A 23,842-nucleotide genomic window follows, 5' to 3' on the forward strand; every position below is an offset into this window, starting at 1 on the left:
TACACATATTCAAACATCTGACTCGCCTAGAAGGTAAGAAATGTGATGACTTTCTGTTATATTTGGCCTGCGGAGCATCCCTCTTGATGGTCCAACAATAATTGGCCAGCATATTAGAATTCCATTTGCCTTGATACCTCTTTTCCATAGCTAAATCTCCAGATCAAAGTGTAAGCCGTGCTCATCATTCATTGTGCCAAGATTTTTCAGGAAGAGATGTAGGCGTGAGTTCAGGAAGTGTACTTTTAAGGACATATTACAATCCAAATTTTTATAAAATCGTTGACAATATCAAGGTAATTTTTCAACTTTCAATTTCCCAAAAAACTCTGAGTAACATTTTTGAATGCTTGCCAAGCTGCTTTCTCCAGTCGATTCAATAGTTGAACAAACTTTTCATTATGCATTAGTTATCGTATTTGTGTACCCACAAATATTCCTTCTTTAACTTTTACATCACTAATTTTAGGAAACTTCTGTTTTAAGTACATGAAACCAGGAGAGTATTGTCCATGGCCTTGACGAAATTCTTCATTAAACCTAATTTGATATGTAACAGAGGTAGATACACATTTTTAGAATTACATGGGTCATATGTTTCACATTTTTCTGTTCAGGAATGAGTGATTCACATTTAGGTCATTCTTTTCTAATGAAATGGTTTTTTCTGTCCCTACTACCCCATTCACACAAAAAGCAACAGTACTTTGTGTAACCAAGCTGTAAACCAAGAATAAGTACAATTACCTTAAAATCACCACAAATATTCCATTTGTATACTGCACATTGAAACTTTTACAATATATTTAGTTTTCATATGTTTCTTTCATACTAGCAGAGTGAGCAACAGGTACCGATGGGAATTTATTGCCATTGTGCAGAAGCACAGCTTTTAAACAAACTTTCAGAATCGATGAACAAGCGGTTATGTTCATTACAAAGTGTCTCCATAAGAGAAGAAATGCCATTATAAAACACTAAGCCATTTTCTTCAGAAAAATAGTCTTTAAATTCAAAATGACAATTACGATAAGTACATATTTTTGTATTCTTTGGAAGAAGATGCATTCCTTTTAGCCAGGAAACAAGCATTCCAGATTGTTTTTTGGATAACTTTAAATCTCATATGAGATTGTTAAGATTTTCTTGAATCAGTAAATGAGACTCAGATGAACTGCTTTGTTCAGAAGTTGTATCAACAGAATCTGTTTCTTTTTCTTTCTTACTTTGATCAGACTCTGAGCTCTCTTCATCTAAAGTCACATGTTCTGGAGGCTTTGGTATAGGCAATTCTTCGCAGTGTGGAACTGGTCTCATTGCAGATTGCAAGTTATACCACTGTATATTTTGATTTTGACATAATCCCTTTAATGTTTGTTAAACAGAAATAACAGTGAGAACTGTGATCTTTGGGTTTCCTCCAAATCACAGGGATAGTAAATGGCATGTGGCATATGCCACTTTTCTGTGCAGTGAGAAGCCTAGAACATGATAAACAACAAATGTGTGGGGCCCAGGCCCTTGTTTGGTCCCAGACTTTACACCCAAAATAAAGTTCATAACACTTTTTTACTGATGGAGTAAGGTTTTGCCATTGGGACTTGAGCATTACTTCGCTTTACACATAAAAATTGTTAGGATGATTTAAACAAACTCTAGGCATTTTGTAACCAGCGACTAATTAAAAGAAATAATGTTGAAAATATGTAATACACAATACTTCAGACACACAAAGCACTCATAATGACATAAACTGATTCATTACTATCTCACAACTGACAACGTTCTGATGAATATGTGCTACACTAGATCAAATTTGTACATGTCTATACATGTCTGAACCTGCACAACAATAGCAACGCTACTCTTTGAGTTCCATTTGGTTCCATCATATTCACAATGCTCTAGGAGCTTTTACTTGACAATGGAAAAAAATAACATTTTAAAATATTTAAAAAAATTTTTAAAACAAAAAATCTGTGGGTGATGGAGAAATTCTCCATCACCCATCATGATAAATCTCCATCATGATAAAAAACTGCATTAAGTATACCTATTGGTTCTTGTGAAACAAAAAACATGTTGGCCAGAATTATCAGTCATTTACTTTGTGTTTAGAGAAGTTTTTTTCTGGAATGAATAGGCTCATTCACTTATAACAAGCATCCATTTATAATGAGCACATACTGCCAGTCCTCTGAATTTCATTGTAACTGACTTTCACTATATTATTATTTTTTAACCTAACTTCAAAATTTTAAAAATGAGAAAAACTTTGAATTGCCCAATAAGTTCGGAGTTGAAATGATTACATCACACAAACACATTACAAAGCAGAATGTTTAATTAAACATTGTAATAAATTTATCATTCATTTTATATTAACAAGTATTTAATATTCATTTTCTAAATACATAAAGAAGCAACAACTTCTTCCTCACAAGAGTGTCATAAAATACTAACACAATTTTATTTTTATTTTCAATTCAATGTTATCACAGGACATAACTAGCAGAGCTGGTGCAAACCACTTTGTGATTGCGACAGTCTCTATAAATAGTTACTAAATGCAACACTAGTCTGTTAATTGTTTTAATAGCTTCTCAAATTTTCTAGTACACTGTATTCATATAAAAATAAATGTCAGTTTCGCACGGTTTTAGTTTTGAATTCATTTTTAGAAATTGTATCAACCAAATATTGTTCAAGTTAAATCAAGTTTTTCTCATATGCATTTTTAAATTTAAATTGATTTTTACTAATCACCAATAAGCATCGTGGGGGTGAAAATAAATAACAAATAACATAACACTATGAAACAATAACATAAAATAAATCAAAACTGTAAGATAACTAACACAAAAGTAACTAACAACTAGCAAACCAAACAAAGCAGGAAATACCCAAGCAGACCCCTAACTCCCTTCAGCAATTCTCTCTTTCGCCAAGTAAATGATAAAATTTTCTACTATCATCCATTCAGCCTGACTCATCTCCAGTTGACACAGACATAAAGTGCCGGCTTGATAATATCCACCTGACAAATGATCCCCGTGCACATCAATTCATACTTCAAACATTGATAAAAGACATGGTATGCAACGTCCAACTATTTGCACTGCAGACACATGCCCACATCCGCCAGGCCAAACTTTTGAAGTCTGTCCTGAAAAGCACCATGGCCAGAAAAAAACTGCGTCACATATTTATTAGGGTATACCCAAGAGGCAAACTTACAACATTTGGAATAAGATCATGCACGTAGCGCCCACCCTCTGTCTGATTCCATCCGGCCTGCCATAACCCATGTTGTTCTATCTCTTGAATTTTTTTCTAAAGTCAACTCTCCTAACTTCTTGGCAATATAATGCTGCTACCTCTTGGATGCAATCAAATGCATCCGAGAAACAGGTTTCACACCTGCGATCACCTCCTGGAAATCAAACAGCAACCAACTGTTACCTTTAATAATGCATTGCATTGAACCCTTAATATCTAAGGATAGCTTTTAAATTTTAGCCTGCCTGCTCATATGGATGCCACATATAGCATAATAGCCTTGCAGACACCCTTATACAGGATGCTCATGGTTTTGAAATTTAAACCCAAATCAGGTGTGACCACACATCAAATACCAAAAAAGTATCTAATTCATTGCCCTGACATTGAAACACATACTTAGCGCCTTATAGCCAAACAGCCTTTAAGGAGCATCATAATGGTCTTCTCCAAGCTAAATGTAATCTTATGTTGACAACCCCACAGCTCAAGCACCCTGTAAGCCTAAGTGGCACGGAACCCTACCGCCCTCCTCGAGGAGCCGCCCATTGCCAGCATAGGTCATGATGAGACACCCACTGGGCAATCTCAGCCATAGAAGAACGTCAAACTCCACCTCCCATAGCAAAGGACCCAGTAAACTGCCCTGAGGACAACCCTTGGACAGTGTCTTGCCTACTTCATAACTGCCTTCACGAAGCAGCACATCCCAGAAACTGAAGTAACTTTGCATAATTTGCAACTCACTTTCAGTACATTCTCTCTTTTGAAGTTGAAAAATAGCAGAGGGAGGCCACCACAGGTTGTTGAATGCACCTGAAATGTCAGGATATATTGCTTGCGACAGGTTGCTACCATACTCATTACTCAAGAGTATGGCGTCCTTGTACTCTTTCTGGGACGAAACCCATACTGGTTCTCCATTAATAATCCACGCAAGCTCAACTTCTCGTTTATATAAAGGTACAGAAACTTTTCAAAGACCTTACCAATGACCAGCAGTAATGTCAAAGGTCTATAAGACAAACTAACAACGGGGTTCTTGTCGCCACCTTTAAACAACAATTTGACAATTCCCTTCTTCTAACTACACTGGGAAATAACCACCAAACAACATTTATTAAAAATCCTGTACGATAATTTTCAACTAACCCCTACCAAACAAAGAACCCTCCAGTTATTCCATCAAAGCCAGGGGCTTTCCCCCTACCTGAGATAAAGATAGCTTGACGCACTTTGGCCTCAGCAATCCAAGGACACTGCACCTGCAGATGATATGAAGTCTTATTTAGCTTCATTGTCGTCAGGCACTAAATAGTTAAGCAATCGGTACAATATTTCAGATGTATGTGAAATTACACTAACCCTGGTCAAGAGTGGACAGAAGAACATCCTTTCGATGTTTGTGGGCAAGACCCTACACACGACCCCCTCAGGAATCCTTGTTCCCCTGCTACAAACAAAGGAATGCCAGGAATCCCTCTTAGCAATCCTAATTTGGTGAAAATATTGAGATCTAAGATCCCGATAATTACTAACAAGGACTGCCAGTTGCTCCAGATCACTCTCCCGTTAAGATGCTCTCTGAGAATGACACATAGTTTGTTTCAAAACAGACATTTCTCTGTTCCACCATGGTACAAGTCTCTCTCAATCGGAACTACATGGAATTCTGCTACTCAGCAGCATCTAAAAAAGCTGCTGATAAACCTGCTGCCAAGTCTTCCAAATCCAGACTTCAATTTAAAACACAAAGCCTGGCCAAAAGAAAACCAAAATATTTATTCCAGTCCACATGTCTGTACAGGAAATGACCTGCTGAACTGGAATGTTACATCGGTAGCAATCTCTTAAGCCACCAACAATCTCATATACAATCAACCAATGATCGCTTGACCAATCATCGACTACTCACCAGTTACAAACATTAGCAGAAATATGCCTACCAACGGTAACATCAATGTTCATTCCACCAAAATGTCAACGCCCATCTATGTTACCTGCATAGGTGGACAACTTGCCAGGAACATTAAATACCCGAAGACCATATTGGGCTAAAAAGCCCTCTGTTAATTCATCATCAGTGAATTCACTATGCCACAAGAGTGACTTAGCGTACACATATGCACCAATAAATATTGGACTAGGACCAGAGAATTGAAGGATTTTATCCCAGATCTGAAAATGACAATCAATAGGATCTCTATATTGAAAATATGAACTTGCAACATAAAGATGCAAGTCCTGAATATCTATATGAACAACAACATGATTGTTTGAGAGCTGTCGTATGAAGATGCAGTCAAGTTCCCTTCTGCACAAGGCAGTGGACATACTATTAGAACAATAAAACCTTTTTCAAGAAGAAAAACCTGGCACTTCAATGCAAAGTTCAATGCCGAGAAAAACCCAGAAACAATGTATGGATGCTGTAACAGAACAACATCCAATCCTCTATGCATGACGATCTCACCGAGCTCAATCTGAACAATGTAAGCACCCTGTGCATTTAATTGACCAATTTTAACCATCTAACGAAATTGAATTAATATGCATGACAACAGCTCTTTGATAACAACCACAATCTTTGCTTTTCACAGAGTGCTTGCTTATGATCCTTCCAAAGACGCTTATAGCTGACACAAGTCGGATCCTCCGACTTCTTGGGACAATCATCACGAGTGTCCCACATCACCAAAATGAGCACAAACTGCCAGATGTTTACAGAATTTAGCTCTGTGTAAAAACCAGCAGCATTTCAAACACCGCTGGACATCTAAATATTTTTTAATCCTGTTAGAAAAGAAGTCAATAAACAATCTACACTCAGACAAGAAGCTTTTAAAAAGTTCAGGATTAACCTTGACGACTCCATGGTAGTGATCTGCCTCGCACCTAACCATTTTAAATAGCAATCGACAATCAGCCTTAAAGGCCACCTCAGTCATCTGAGTATTCTGCTCTCAAACGAGAGTCATCAACTCCTGCTCAGATAGACATCGGTCAATGTCATAAAGAATGACTTTGGGATGCCTCTTTCTTTTTGGGGCAACTTTCATATCAGTTTTACCAACCTCAAGGAAATCTAAAATAAATTTTACTGTTTCCTTGTTGTCTGCAACAACTAAGTTTCCCTTATATTATGAATTTTCAGGCTCGACCTCTTCTCCCACAGGAAACCTGAAATTCATCTTTCATATCCTTTTTGATTTTCCCAAAACCCCTTCTTTTAAGCTAATGAAAGCAATCTCAGGCTGCCTTCAGGACAAATTAGCTAGCTCCCTTTTCTCTTTTAGAACTTGTGAATAAGGCTTCTTGCACTGAGGCGCCACAACAGGAAAAGTCCTGTTATTGAAGTACCCTGTATTGAAGTTTTTCCTTTAATATAACTTCATGCACTTCAGGCTCTTAACTAACTTTTCATAACCTTCAGTTAGGGCAGAGACTAAGGCTTTAAAAACCCTAACCTGAGGAATAATCTTCTGGCGCAGAATTAAGAAACCACTACTAGGATCCTCTAAGAATTGTATTAATCCATCGAACTACTCATTGAATTCCCTCACAAGAAGATCACAACTTCCCACATGTCCCAAGTCTGCACCAAAATCCCTAATTAAATTTGTAGCAGTATAAGTAGAAGTACCTGAAATTCCAGCCCTAGACTCATCATCTCCTGAACAAGAGGAATCATCACTCAGTACCTCAATTATGTTATCACCCGGAATGGGTTTATTCCGCCTAGACTTTCCCCTCCTACCTCCCTTATCAGACATGTTTAAATATAACTGAAAAGATGATACAAATTAAAATGTAATAAATACTATAAACAAATTTCAGCAATAAACAACCAATCAGGCGAAACATAAACAAAGCAATGACCAATGAGGTCACGACAGTATGGCCATCACCAACATAAACAAGTTGTGATCAATTTATTAGTTTATTTATTTGAATTATAAATAATTCAATAAAGCTAAACATAAATAAAAACAAAGAAAAAATCACCCAAGAAGGATGACAAACACATAAATCACCCAACTGAGTCATGGCTAAGTTACCTATTAGGCTAACCTAGCAACACCAAAAAAAAACCTGAATATCAGTAACATCACAAGAAAATAATATCGTAAGTATAATTTAAGTACTCAATAAGCCTCTACAATCAAACAATCAATAAAAGAAATTCATAAACAACAATTAAATAATATAAATCTTTGTTTTAGATGGGAGCCCACTTAAACACATCCTACTACTATGAAGTTGAGTGTCAAACTCTTAGACATCAACAGAAGTCAATGGCGAATAGAGATCACAATGTCTTTCATGTATGAAAGTTTTGACACCAGAATGACCAAGGAAGTGGAAATGCCATTTAAAAATCACTAATCTCAGCGTAGTTAGTAGTAAATCTTGGGTCTATTTTAGCAGGAAGGTAAGAGTTAAATCAAATCTTGGTAATTAATATAATCAGGCTACAATACCAAACAATAATATGCTAGCAACTTAGTACATGGAACAACAAAATGTAAGATGAACCACACAATCACAGAACTTATTCTACTAGCTGCTGTAGATATGGTGAAAATTATGATCAATGGGTCTGCTGAGAAGCTACCTTCAAAAGTCCCTTTATCTAATACATCAGCCACAGAATAAGCTCACAGCAGAGGATACAATGATCAATTAACTGAAAAATTAAAAGGGAAAGAATTTGGCTTACAGCTGGATAAGGCCACAGGTAATAATTACAATGCTCATTTGATTTGAAATGTATGGTTTATAGATATTGTAGAAGACCTTCTCTTCTGTAAAAGTGTCACTGCTTGTGTAAAGGCTCAAGATTTGTGTGATATTCTTAATACTTTTACATCCGAAAACAGTTCAGAGTGGACTGTATGGGTTGGTATTTTTATTGATGGTGTTCATTCTATGTCTAGCTGATATGGAGGATTGCAGGCTTTTATTTGAAGCAAAGTGTTTTTCAAAAAACTATGCAAAGACATGGGATCAAAATACACATCTTTGTTGAACTTTACAGTACTCTGCAATGGCTTTCTCATGATAACGTATTGTCTTGAACGTTTGAACCAAGACAAGAAATTTATATTTTTCTTAAAGAGGAGGAACATAAGAATAGTGAATATTTTAGAATGAGGATTTGTTTTCTAAAATTAACATATTTATGTGGCATTCTTGAAAAGCTGAACACTCTAAATCTCTTCCTGCAGAAAATCAACATGCACCTTTTAAAATTGATTGGGAAAACCCAGTAAAGCTATGAAAAAAAAAAAGAATGAATGAAAACAGAGTCAAAGAATGTTTCCCCTTGCTGCGACAAGGGAAACATCCCTTTTTGCAACAAAATATTGTTGAAACATCCCTTGAGGTATGAAATACTTTTGAAGAACACTTGTCACAGCTCTGGTTAAAAAAATTTTTCAAAATGATAAAATGATAAATTTGCATGGATTCAAGAACACTTCTCTAGGTTAAGTGACTGACCCAACAACCCAATCCTTATGGTGCATAATCAATACAATATTATTATAAACAATAAAACAGACTACAGTATGTAATAATTTAATTATTAATTTTTTTTGTATTAATATTATCTACAGCATTGTATAACATTTAATGTAACCATAGCATCGGATGGAACTGCAACTTCAAAATTTAGAACCACTGAAAAAAGATAATACTAAAAGTCTGCTGCTGTGTTAAAAGAAAAAAATAGAAAAACTTGATAGCGAAAAAATTTGAATTACAGATTCACCAAATAAAAAAACTAGTTGACTAAAATGTTGGATACAAATGACAAGAATAAATGAATATCTGTTGGAAAATAATGTGAATGAAAACAAAATTAATTTAGCTGTGACAACTACCAATAAAATGAATGAGAAAAAAGATAAAAGAAAATTTAAAGTGGAACTTAAAATACAGAATAGAGGAAATAATGAACCGATCGAAATAACTCATTTAGAGGGAAAAAACAAATTGTTACCTGGACTTTTATAACTGGAAATGGTAAAGGGGCTTATAATAAATATTAAAAAAATGCGTGAGTTGGAGGTGGTGGAGGATTGATTTGGGGGGGATGAAAAATGATATTACTGCGATTTCTGGTGAAGGTTGACATAAAAAAAAAGTATGCAATACAAAAATTGTAGATCATACAAAAATTTACAATTTTTGTAGAAGTTACTTTTTAACATAACCTCAAAATGTTTGATAAAAATGTGAGAGGTCATTTTTTTCTTTTTCATTTCCGCAAAAATAATTTAACCTTGACGAAACTTAGTGAAAGTATACTATGTCTTAAATAACCACTATCTTTTTTAAATAAAAAAATCAAAGTTTCCAAAGATATTCATTTTTTCCGGTCCAAAACACTTTTCTTTTTTTTTTAAATTCTGCTTAAAAACATCATTGTACAGAGTTCTGCCAGTGCTCATTTTTTTGTTTGTTTTGACATACACTTTTTGGTAAAATAAAAAAAATCTATATCACAATTTAAAAACATGGTTAAAATTTCAAAAAATGACTTACAACAATGAATTTTTCAGTAATGTTGATAATTTGTTTAAATTTAAAAAAAAAATTCAAACTGATTACAACATTCAATTGTAATGAAAAAATACAAAAAACTGTTGTTTCATTGTTGAACCTGAAACTTTATTTTTGTGCAGTATTGCTGCTACAAACATTCAATTCGAATAATGAAGCTTAGAAAAATAAAAAAAAACAATAATTTTATTAATTTGTTTGTCGTAGAATCGATTAGTGTACTTATTTTTTTTTTTAATTTTGATGAATTCATATATGTATAAGCATTTTTTTAGATAAATTATTTAAAATTCCGATTTTTTCTTTCAAAATTATTATATATTTCAAAATTTTTACAATAGATATTTAAAATTAATACTAGGCCAATCTTGGTCATTTTGGCAACTTTTTAACTTCATCTTCATCATCTAATCCTTCAATAACTGGGTTTCTTCCTCATCTTCAAATGTTTCTTCGATATCACTAAATTCCTTAGGTAACTGATTTTCCAGGTACAAGCAAAGATTTGGCTGCTCGATTCCTTCGATTTGGCTGCGAAACCTTCACAACTGGTTTCGCAGCTGCAAGAGTGCAAGAGATTGTTTTAATAAATCTTCAGGCATGACTGAGACTTCTGCAAAGCAAGGCATAAGTAATTTGGAATTATTCGAAATTACTTCTTTCCAGCCTCACTTAGTTGGTTATTTTGTTTCCAAGCCACGTAGCTGAAAGTATGCTCTATAGGAGTATGGTAGCTTCTCCAACCACTGGTAGTAATTTTTCTAATTTAAAAGTAGAATTTGCAGTTAATACTTTGTATTGCTAGAATCACAAAGCATCCAGAGATAATTTATAATTTGTGCATTTGTAAATAGATGAAATTAATTTACAACCTTTTTGAGCAATGACTTTTGGCTTTGCATTAGTCTGATAAAAAGGCTTTACCAATTCTGTCAACTCAGGAGTTTCAATCAGTGAATTCAATATTTTTTTTCCTTTGCCTGCAAAAGCAGATGTTGTGTCACAGCCAGTAAAATAGTGTAAAAAACCAACAATAGAACAATAATCTTCATACTAAAAACTATTTGACGAATACATTGAGTCGCTTACATTGCCTGCACCTGGCTTGAGAAAGTAAATTGTTGCATTAGTCAAATTTAATTGATTTAATAGAACCAAAAGATATCTTATCTTGGCCAATAACAATGATAGTTTTTTTTTTGCTGTATTTACAACCTTATTTTTTTCGGCAATTTCTATTGCTATATTAATAATTAATGAATCTGCATCTTCTTCTGCTTGTTTAATTGTATATTCCTTAAATCTAAATGCTTTTGACAACTCTTTTATTAAATCATTCTTATTTTTATCATTTTACAAAAATTTCTCTTGTAAAAATGTTATTTTTGTGTGCGATTCAATATTTAATAAGGAACACTCAAAGAATTTTTTCGCCTTAAGCGTTCACAGTTGTTTTTGTTGAAACTGCAGTTGAGTTTTCATTATCAGCCTCACTGTTCGGATAACCTTCAAATACTACACAGCTATTTCTTGCATAATGATTGTCTACAAAAGACAAATATTTTCTGGTGATCACTTTAACAGTATCGTTTTTTTGCCAAACAACTTTGTGTATCAGAAATCCACCATCAACATGTACTACATTTTCGGTAGTTGGTAAAGCTTCAGTGCTAGTGAACTGATGAAACAATTATGATTTAATGTTTTTTCTGAAGTCATTTTCTGTAAAAAGTGATAGCAGAAATGGAGCTATATGCTCACTCACCTCTCATGTTCAGATACTACAGTACACAAAATTATTCGACTTAGATGTTTATAACAATACTGTAGAAAAATAAAATTTCAGGTCAAACAATGAAAACCCACCCGGGTTGGTCTGGTGGTGAACGCGTCTTCTCAAATCAGCTGATTTGGAAGTTGAGAGTTCCAGCATTCAAGTCCTAGTAAAGCCAGCTATTTTAGATCGTGGATACCGGTGTTCTTTGGTGGTTGGGTTTATAACCACAAATCTCAGGTATGGTCGAACTGAGAATGTACAAGACTACACTTCATTCACACCCATACTTATCATCCTCTGAAGTATTATCTAAACGGTAGTTACCGGAGGCTAAACAGGAAAAAGAAAGAAAGGTCAAACAATGAAACACAGTTTCTTTTGTATTTTTATCTGTATAATTGAATGTTATAATCAGCTTTTGAATTTTTTTTAAATTAAAACAAATTATCAACAATTACTGAAAAACTCATTGTTGCAAGTCATTTTTTGTTTTTTTTTTTTTTTGCATTTTTAAGCATGTTTTAAACTGTGATTATAGATTTTTTTTATTTTACCAAAAAGTATATGTTAAAATAAAAAAAAATGAGCACCGGCAGAACTCTGTACAATGATTTTTATAAGTAGATTTTTAAAAAAAAGTGTTCAGACAGGAAAAAATTAATATCTTGGAAAATTCTTGATTTTTTTATCCAAAAAATTTGTGGTTGTTTAAGATACTGTAAGGTATACTTTCACCAAGTTTTGTCAAAATTAAATTAATTTTGCAGAAATGAAAAAGAAAAACTTTTCACATTTTTCTCGGAAATTTTGAGGTTATGTTAAATAAGCGACTTCTACAAAAGTTGTAGATTTTTGCATGATCTACAACTTTTGTACAGGATAATTTTTTTTGACATCAACTTCACCGGAAATCGCAAAAATACCATTTTCCACCACTTTTCAACCACCCCAAACCAACCCTCCACCACCACCAGTCGCGCAATTATTTTTTTATATTTATTATAGGCCCCTGTACCATTTCCACTTATAAAAGTCCAGGTAACAATTTTTTTTTCTCTAAGTGTAATTTAGTTGGACTATAAAAGATTTCTGAGACTAGAAATTAATTCATGGAATGACAGATTTAAAATAACTACAACCTAAAACTTAAAATAATGCAAAGACTGGCACTGAAAACAGTAAACACTATGTTGTTTTTTTTATAATCCATATTAGTTAAAAACTAGCTTATTACAAACACAATTTAAACATAACTACAATATTTTGTTTTGTATTGAACTGACTGCAACTATAAATAAAAAATATTCTGTTAATAGGATAAATTTACATATAAAAATTTTATCTGATATGCATTAAATGAAACTGTATTTCATTGAATTAAGTGTTATAATTCATTAACATCTTAAACCTACTTTAAACTACTGTCATCATTTTAACATTACATTGAGTTATTATTTTTACTGATATTAAACCAATTTAACATTCTAATAATTACAGAAAACTACTTTCATATCAGCTATTTCTAGAAAAATAATTCTCTAATCCAATTGATTTTTTACTCAATCAACTACCTGCTGGAGAGTTTACTGTATCTTTCATTCTCATTTGTTGTTTCCTACTGTATAACATCTTTCCCTAACAAAACCTGGACAATTTTGTGTATTTGAAACAAAATAATTATTAGTACAATTACCCACTTTTTGAAGGACATTCAAATAAAAACTGGAATCTGTTTACATAGCTTTATAGATAATAAATAAAATTATAAACAAATTACCTTATTTCTCGACAGTTTCATTCGACAGAACTACATTTTCTTCAGCTTCCTCATCTCCTCATCAAAAAAGAAGATGGCTGTCCAACAACCAATTGCGCATATAACGCTAGACGACTACAGTAGAATCATCTACATCTTAGAATTTTTTCCCTAGTAAAGCTTCTTTCAGCAAACCAAACATATGGAAATCACATGGTGACAAATCTGGACTGTACGATAGGTGTTCAAGAGGTCTCCAATTAATTTTACCTTTATCGCAAGTCTGAATTGCTGTATGTGATCGTGCATTGTCATGAAGGACACTGCAAATTGGTTGCCGGCAGCCCTAATCTCATTCAACAACTGGCAGTAGTATGCTGCATTTACCATCCTTCATTTGTGCAGGAAATCAATCAGCACTCCTTTTGAGTCCCAAAACACAGTTACCAGAACTTTTCCAGCTGACAAGCGTCTTTGTCTTGATTGGTGCCTCCTTCCTACTTTTTCTCCACTCCATATTTGTTCTCTTGCTTTCCAGGGTGTAGTGAAGAACCCATGTTTCATTTTTTTGACCACAATATGTTCCAAAAATGTCTATCCTTCTTCCTCAAAGCGATTCACAAGCCGCGGACAGATGTCTTTCCAGACATTTCTCTGTGCCTCATTGAGATGTGGAACCCACCTCGCCAACACTTTGCTGCATCCAGGAGTGTCTGACAAAATTATACGCATACTCCCAATACTTATATCCACCTCTAATGCAATTTCAGTGACAATTATGAGGCAGTCACCTTCCACAAGGTCACAGATGGCCTGAATGTTGTCATCATTGATGCTGGTCCATGGATGATGCTCATCCATTGCATCACGGCTACTTCAAAATTTTTTGGCTTAATCAAACACTTGAGTTTTTGACAGGTAGAATCTCCAAACTATGCCTGAAGTTGTCAAGATTTCAGTGGATTTGTCAAAAAATTGGACTGAAATTTATTGTGCAACACAAAATGGTACCTCCTGCTCATACATTCTGCTACTATCATGGGAATGTGATCTACAGATGTGGCTAGCCAGTTGCTCTCCACATTCATTGCTCTTCCTAATTCATTGATTGCTCTTCCTCATTCTGCGCAGCAAAATTTTGGTTTACTTTTGTATAACCCTCACATACAATCACGCTAAAGAGAATAAATGAAAACACTTCCAATGCAACTATATCCTAATTACATTTCTGCAACTTTAGTTGTACGTTTATGATATGTATAAGAACAACCAATTATCATTGAACAAGATAATTTTTTTACAAAAATAAACTGAACACATATATAACAAACAAAAATTATTTCTTACTGCTATCTCAGTAATAGGCCACATTTCATGATGTGTTTCAAATGTCTCTAAACTTAAAGTGTCATCAGCTAGATGTGAATGCCCTCCTTCAACACGTGAACTACTATCCAAATTTTCTTTAGCTTTGGATAAATTCACTGGTGTAACTTTCACATTTATCTGTAAAAGAGAAAAATAACAGTAATAATAAATGCATAAAATTAAACAAAAAGAAAAATATTTTTAAATACAAGAAGTGTTTGATAGTCTATTTTATTTCTGACTCTACTGAATAACAACTGTTTATAATGAATTTAGTGCAAATAAAGTAATAACAGAATATAAGTATGTAAACAAAATATTTTATAAATATTATTATATGCAGGTAAATAATTAACAATTACGAGAGATTGTCGAGATATCCCCATATAAAACTATGGTTATAATGGGCACCGCATTTTCATTGATCAGAGCAATCAAGACATTTGACCTAATGGCTAACATCACTTTTATATTGTTGGTATGAAATTAGTAAGGTCTACCAATGAACTTTCCTATAAAGTAGATCTTTTAGATCAGAGATAACTTTTACTGTGGAACACATAGTTACTCGGTGCACATAAATTTAAAGAAAATATGCAAAAATGAGAAGTAGCTGACTCAAATTAAGTAAACCGAGTACTGTTGGTCAACACACTTTCTTCACATGTAATTCTGAACACTTATCAACATTCATACAATGATAAAATTCAAGATATAATACCTAACATACAATCAAATTTAAAAACGTTTAAATTGTTCATGATATGAACAAAGCTATGTAAGTCAACTTTACATCAAATAATCAAAATACCACACAATCCAATAACTACACTTAAAAAAAAAACCTGAATAATATTCTACTGTTAACAGAGAAATTTAACTTTATGAATAGCAATGTTGATAACAATGATAATCATAATAGTAACTCACTTCCCTTTTAGTTTACATCACTAACTGTGTTAACAAACTGAAAAGTCTTTCACAAGCACCAGTGCAACTTTAATTACCAAAAAGATTTTTCTGGTATCTATCCCAAGATTCCACAGTACCAAATAAGTCTACAACCTGCTCTTTAATCTCATTTCCAGAAGAGAGGAAAGTATTGCAAGCATATTTCTTCTAGGTTCTATGTTTTGTATAATTAACAGCAGAGTTTTTTCTCAGAGATATTTACAACTAAGCATTATTAAGGAATTATCTTGAACTTCACAGCAAAAATTACACAATGTTGTGTGAATTTTTTATGGGAATTTTTAATTCCTAGATCATCAGATATTTCTTTTCTAACTTTTGTTTTTAAAGTTTCAAGAAGAAACTTTCTTAAAATAACCTCCACTCACTTGATTAACTGAAAATAAACATCAAAAGTTTAACATCATTATTTTGAAAACAAGACTAAAGATTTCAAACCAAAAGAGAAAAAACATTTAAGCATAGCATGAGGTGTATAAAAGCACTTTTTAATATTTAATACACACTATATAAATAATAATGCCTTAATAATAAGCTGCCTAGGCTGTGTGATCTTTGATCTCTCAATATTGTTGTGCATCAAATTTTTAAAACACACATTTTTTGTTCATAATATATTTAGTATTCATCATTGCGCCTCAAATGCACAAATTATGACAAAATTAGAGCACTTTAGTAGCATTTTACATGAAAATTAGGGAGAGAAACTTTGTCACACTAACTGAATGTACAAAATGTTCTACAATAGATAATTAATACTGCAAGAATTAACTAAGCAGGGATAATTTTATGGATGTAATTCAATAACGATTTAATTCAGAAAGTTTTCCACTACCCACACTAGAGTAAAACATAGAAGAGAGCAAATATACAGTATGCTCTAGTAGTAAGTTCTATAATCCAAAATAAATAAGAACTAGAAAAACTTGAATAATTACAAGTAAATATCACAGAAACAGCATGTACTGGCTAAAAATTATTATCAAAAAAATTTTACCAAACTTAATGAATAAAAAAAGAGATTAGTTAATTGCAATTTCAACAGAGCTGTTTATGGTAAGTTGAAAAAAGCACACATGAAACACTTCTGAAACCTTTTAAACATAATTTTTTCATAGTCTTCTTTTCAGATAAATACTGAACCACTATCTTCTTAAACACCTTAAAGATAAAAATAATAATATAGATTTGATTTTTTTCCATCTTTATCAGCAACATTCACTTCCTCTACCCAAGTTTCCACTATCAATACAAAGTTAAATCTTTAAATTTCTATTGAATACTAACATATTACCTTTTATTTATTGATAATAATTAAACCTGAAAGAAATTCTTAAATATTAACTGAAAATGATAAATTTAAAAAAGAAAATAAAAAATTATGAACATGAACTGAAACCTCAAAATTATTGACACTAAATAATAACAGACAAATTAAAAGCATAGTATTCAAACAAATTAAGACTTGTCGCTGAGCCTAAATCAGTTATGGCCATTATCATGCTGTCATTTAAAAACTTGTTACTACTTCAGACAATAGAGATCTTGAATAACAATTTTATGTACATCAAATGGTTTAAACAGTACGATAGTTGAACTGAAAACTGACTGGAGTTGAACAATAATACAGCAAACAAATGTTTTATAGAAACTACACATCTGAACCACACATTTTTTCAGAACTACATTTGAATTACAATTGAACTACATGAATTACTACATTTTTCAGAACTATATAATTGATTAAAGAATAATATGAATCAACATTTACACACAGACTAAATTTTCATACACTTTTTCATGATATTAATATATGTACATTCATATACATAAATATCTTTCTTTTTATAAAAACATCTTTGTTTTAGTTTAACTACAGTGAAAGTTATAAAATAACAGATAAAGATACAGCACTTGAACAACAAAGAGCAAACATTAGTTGGACAAATGGTTTCAATCATCCCTAGTTTCTATCATTTATTAGTTTCAATCATTAGTTTTTGTAGGTCTAGGTTCAAATCCAATTAAGGATATAGATAATTGTAAATGGGATTCTAATACTCATCTGGCAATTATACTTTGATAGTTAAATGACAATGTATCATTAGCGACTGACCTGAGACCTGTTAATGAATGAACTACTCAGATGGATATCTTGTATTACAGCATGTTATGAGACAACAAATACTATAATAATCTTGAATTACAAAAAAAAAAAATTATTAAACCCATATATTGTAGAGTTAATTAGAGTTTATATGAAACGTCTGTGCAAATAAGTTAATTTCAAAAACAGAAAATAGTATAACACAAGCATAAACAGAATAAGTCCTTTCACATAAGCCCATTAAAACTAAACAAAAATAAGCATAAGAGACAACTAATAAATAATACAATAAAACAGCCAAATCATTAATATAACTATCATTATTAATACAAATTTAAATCTAAATTAAGATTATTCAGAAAAAAATCACTTTACTATTTAATAAAATCTGATGTGGACACTACATGACTTCCTTAAATGCCTATTAAATTACATATACACATTTTTTTTAATGAAAAGTATATAAAATTTTATTTCATTAATAACTTCTGATATTTTTTCATAGTTTCTTTATTGTTATTATTGAATTTATTATTTATATACATTTTTTTTTTTTTTTTACAGTCAGAGGTTAATAATTTTATTAATAATAATAAATCAATATATTTAAAAACACAAAAAAATTAAAAAAAAAAAGAGATGAAGTCTGATTCTAACTGATATACCTTCTCTTGTAAGATCCAAATATTTCATTAAATAAAATTTGGTTATAACTCTGGAACCATTGAAAATACAACTTATAATAAAAAGTTAAAAAAAGTTAAGAAAAAGTCCAAAATCCAGATTTTTTTTTTGATTTTGGCCTTTATTGGACACTTTTGGTTGTTTTGGTTTGGACACTTTTGATTGAAATCAAAAGGGGAGGTGCACAACTAGATGTTACAACAGTCCTAATCCCAAAATTTCAACATCCTACGGCTAATCATTTTTGAGTTATGGGAGGTAATAGGTACATACATATGTACAGACATCACATCAAACTACTCAAAATGGATTCAGGGATGCTCAAAATGAATATTTCCATTGAAATCTGAAAACTGAATTTTTTGTGATCACAATACTTCCTTACTTAATACAAGGAAGTAAAAAGGGAACATTCAAGGGAGTATGTGTAATATTTTTGATTAATTGCAACATTTATTTATTTAATATCTGCTATTCATAATGATAATTAATCAAATTAAGAATACGAAATCCTGTATAATAAAAGAGTGCTTTCATTAATGTAATTTAGTGACTATAAAAGTTACTTATTGAAAAAACTAAACAACTACTGTTTATATAATTATTAACAATTGGCAAATGAGACTAAATGAAAAACAAAAATATTAAATATATTTATGAATGTGTTTGTGTACTTGTCTGTGTGCTGTGCATCTGTGTGTAATAAAGCCAGTAATTTCAATTTTTGGGTGAAAAAGTTAGATAAGTTTTTTTATATATATTTTTTTATAAGTTTTATATATACATATTACTTTGTTTTATAGTTAAAACATGAAATAAGAATTACAACCGGCTACATTGTAATATTTAATAGAACATTAACTAACATAAACAACATAAGCATGCAATAAAAATATCTGAAATCTTTTTTTTTATTATCATAATATATTACTGGATTACCTTAGATTGTAGTAATTTCTTTTTCCAAAACTGAATAGGATTATTGAATAATTTTAATTGTATAACACATGCAGATGTCAACCAGCCATGTGCGATATTTTCCTCCTTACCATTATAATAACCGAATATATCTATCTCTTTGGGTTCAGTATCTGATAAAAAAAACATAATACATACATTTATAATAATTTTTGTTTTAAAGCCTACTTATTTTACTTACATAAATGATGAAATATATGCAGCTTCAAGAATCCTTCTTCCAATTCTCATATGCCACAAATCTCAATCAAGTACACCTTCCTCATGAAGCTGTCCTTCCAGTATGGCTTTCAGCCATAGAAAGATCATAAAACTACCATCCTTACATACAACTTCCTCTTAATTAATCATAAAACATCCATTCTTAAGTGAATTTCTAATTAGTAAAATAAATCAATAATAAAATATTGTATAAGAATCCACATAAAAAGGAACAGAAAAAAGATTGTACTGATACTGCTTAACTCCTACAAAATTGTTGTAAAGCTGAACATTTAACACCTAAGTAATAAAGTGTACAATACCTAAGTAATAAAGTTAATAATACACTTTTACTCCCTCCCCTCTTTCTTTCTTTCTTACCTACTTATTAATGTGTTTTCTTAAGTAAAAATAAATATTCAGACTAGTTAACTAGTTAAAAGTTATGAACTGGAAATATCTTCAAGCTTTTGGAAATAATTACACCAGCTGACATAAAATGTAGTTAAAACACCTAAAGTTATCAAGCTAATATTTCAATTTTTTTCTAACAAAATGTTAACCTTTTAGAATTTTTTTGTGATTTATTTCCAGTCCTTGTAAATAATTTATTAAAAATTAATAAGTTTCAAGCTGATAGGTCAAAATAGTCAAAGAGGAGAAGAATTAATAAAAACATCTACTTTTGAGGTTGGATATACCCCCTTAACCTGTAATAAGTTTTAAACTTCTCCCATTTTGATAATATCTCTTTTAAAGAAAAATAGTAACACTTATTTAGAAGGCAATAGGCTAAAAGGTAAGTTAAACTGATAAAACTTCAATTTTTGGAAGATATATACAAATAAAAAGATCATTTCAACAATTAAAGAGACAAATGACTAGAAAGATAAAACAACAAAAAAATTAAGATAAAGATTAATTCATTGTCAATGAATTAATGCTACTTTTCAACATAAACGCAGACTACATTTACACATTTATCCCATCTTTTTGTGAGCTTTCTTGTTCTAGTGATAAAGAACTGTTCATCTTGATGTTTAAGCCATTCTTGTACTATATTCTTGACCACTCATTGCTGCTGAACTTCGTTCCATATAAAAAACTCTTGAGAGAACCAAACAAACAAAAAATTTGAAAGGTTCAAGATCAGGACTTCTAAGGTGGATGTGGCATCCTCTCACCCAAACCTTTGAATAGCTTTCTGTGTCTTTTGAGCAGTATGGAGCGCGGCCATTTTCATGCAGAATAATTATGCATTTTGATAGAAAATCAGGATGTTTTCCTCCTTATTGCAGATTTCAATATATTTTCTAGCACACCACAATAGTATTCATTGCTGATTACACATTCTTCTTCCAAATAATCACAAAAAATTAGACTTTTATAGCCCCAAAACACCATTTTGCCACACAGCATCCATACTGCATTTACTGCATGAAACCTACGTTTTGAATTATTTCCATACTCTGAAGTCTGGATTCAAGTTCAAAATCATAAATCCAAGTTTCATCACAAGTTATTAAGTGATCAAAAAAAAAAACATTACCTTCCATTAAAAATCATAGTTTAAATTTCTTACAAATGCGAATAATGATTTTGCATCAACTGTCTTTGAATCCACCTTGAATATGTTTTGTGGTAATACAGTTTTTTATGAATAATGGAATGGAGAATCCCAATACTCACACAACAAATTCAGCAATTTCCCAAATTTTTAAGATCTGTCCTTGTGAATAAGATCACTAATGTGATTTTGCAAAGCATCAGTCAAAACTTCCAATGGTTATCCATTACTGAAAATAGATGAAACTTTTTCTGCTTGATTTAAACTGTTCAATCCACTTACAAAAATTTACATGGTTAATACAGTTTTTAACATCCATGAGTGAATTTTGGCTGATTTTGAATCGTCAGAAAATAATTTCACAGCATGCTGTTCTTCCACAGTACATTTCAAACAGAGCCAACATTTTTAAATAAATAAAAGAAGTTACAATAAAGTAAATTCTTTTTGAATAAATAATATTCTCAATGATAGGGGTACCAATTTGGATATCAGACAGTTTCAGTTTATTCTATTTTTCAGCTTTTCCACTGTTGACAATTGTCTCATTAATTATTGAATGACCATCTTATATTTATTGATTAATTTATTGTTAATATTATTTATTAATTTATTTATTGATTAATATTTATTGATTTATTGAGTTGATAATGTCTGAGACAATCACTAGAATGAGAAATTCAGTTTGTGATTTATTTTTTGATTCTGAAAAACATTAAACTAGTTGAAATTTAGTCTCATATTTGTAATGTTTATATACAGAATACGCAATGAGTAATTCAATGATATCAAGATGAGTTAGCTCTTTAATAAACCATGCAAAATTTGCACAATGATGAACAGAGAACAGAGCGTAAATGACAATCTTCACTAAATGACAAATTGACATGTGCAGTTAAAAGAAAAATTAGAGAGAACATACAATTCACCATATTCTTTCTGCATTTTCTATAAATTTCATGTTCACTTCTTCACAAAATTATACCTAATAACCTGAATTTACGAGAAATCCTTCTGTTTAGATGTCAAAGATGCTTACAGTACAACATAAAATGAGACAGTAAGGTAGTAAATTAGTCTTTTGGCATGATACAGGGAGCAATGAGATAACTTCTTGAGCCATACAGTCATGGCCATGACTATATAGACCATGTCACTTTGGAAAAGACATAGGTATTGCACACAACCTCTGAATTGCAAAAACAGCTCATGGTCTGGCGGCAACTTCATCACAAATAACAATGACCTTCAACCAGATTTTTCTACTCATATCGCATATACTTTGTTTTTGTACAGGAAAGAAGTTTTGCTTGTGGTCTACTGTCAGGGTTCCACAATCAGTGCATAATTCTATTGTGAAACAATCAAGAAATTGTGGTATATGATTCACTATAAGCAATGTTGCATGATTTTTCCAATGTATTGTGTTGATTCATGACAGTACCTATTTACATTCTTACAATGCAACACAAAACCTCTTCATGATCTTTAACTAACTACAAACAATTCAATCATACCTCTCTACAGCTCAGATCTCATACAAGCAATTTTCATCTCTTCCATCATCTGAAATCCTTCCTTGACGGCTGATGATTCCATGACAATGAGTTCTGACAAACTATTAGCTTGTGATTTGCATCCAATAATATATTTTTAAGAGGAAGGTATACAACATCAGTCTCTAAGTACATCTACAATACTAGAAACTATGTATAAAAATAATGCAAGAGGTGTATCTCAAAAAGCAATAAAAATAAATAAAAGTTTATAAGCAAGAAGGTTATAAACACAAACATCATATGAAAACTATTAAAAAAAACCTGTACATTTTCTTGATGGTACTGTAGAAAGCTGCAAAGCCGATTATCATTCATGGATAAACAAAAATCAACCACAAGAATGAAATTAAAGAGCACTGAACGTAAATGAGTAGACTTCATCAACAGCCTTCAGTACTTGAGTACTGATACATTTTACTTGATTCTAAATCCAAGTTTTTGAAGAATAAAAATTTATTACATCTTAGGATAGATTATAAGATACAGAAAAAAACTACAATTTAAGAAACAAAATATTTTATATTTCTAACAAGATAAAGTAAACTGCATTAGAGGAAAGTCATAAAAATACATAATCAGATTTAGATTCAAGGATTTTCTTTAAATTATTAAAATTAATTACAGAATAAGAATGACATAAGCTAATGAAAAAAAATACTATAACAAAAAACTAATTAATTAACAATAATCTTAGCTTTATGAAAAATAATTGATACATTTGAATGATTATGAAATAGTCCTTACAATTTTGAAAGTAGTAATTCTTAAGTTTGAAAATAGTAATCATAGAGAAAAAACTAAAATGATTGTAACTGAGGATGAGCCTGTTGCTAAAAATAAATAAATATAAACTCTCACACTTATTTCTTCACTGATATTACTATCATTACTTAGAAAAACAATCACTTTAAATGAAATTCCAATACATAATTTTAGATCTTACATTCAAAGCCATGTTACTAAACCACTTGACTTTCCACTTAGAAATTAAACATAATCTTTCCTCAATGACAAGTCAAAAATTATG

The 23,842-nt window shown here is 31.5% G+C and overlaps 1 protein-coding gene across 4 annotated transcripts in view; it reads right to left on the reverse strand.

Moving 5' to 3' along the window:
• LOC142318799 (glycerophosphocholine phosphodiesterase GPCPD1-like) overlaps positions 1 to 23,842 on the reverse strand; it is a 151,947-nt gene that overhangs the window by 60,120 nt on the left and 67,985 nt on the right. For all 4 annotated transcript variants that reach the window (XM_075355293.1, XM_075355294.1, XM_075355291.1 and 1 more), the window contains 2 exons: positions 19,450 to 19,601; positions 14,727 to 14,885 (listed from right to left, as the gene is read on the reverse strand). In XM_075355293.1, coding sequence (XP_075211408.1) covers positions 14,727 to 14,885; positions 19,450 to 19,601 — 311 coding nt within the window. The remainder of the gene's footprint in view (positions 1 to 14,726; positions 14,886 to 19,449; positions 19,602 to 23,842) is intronic.

Source organism: Lycorma delicatula, chromosome 2 (genome assembly GCF_047948215.1).
Source record: "Lycorma delicatula isolate Av1 chromosome 2, ASM4794821v1, whole genome shotgun sequence".
Classification (NCBI taxonomy): Eukaryota; Metazoa; Arthropoda; class Insecta; order Hemiptera; family Fulgoridae; genus Lycorma; species Lycorma delicatula.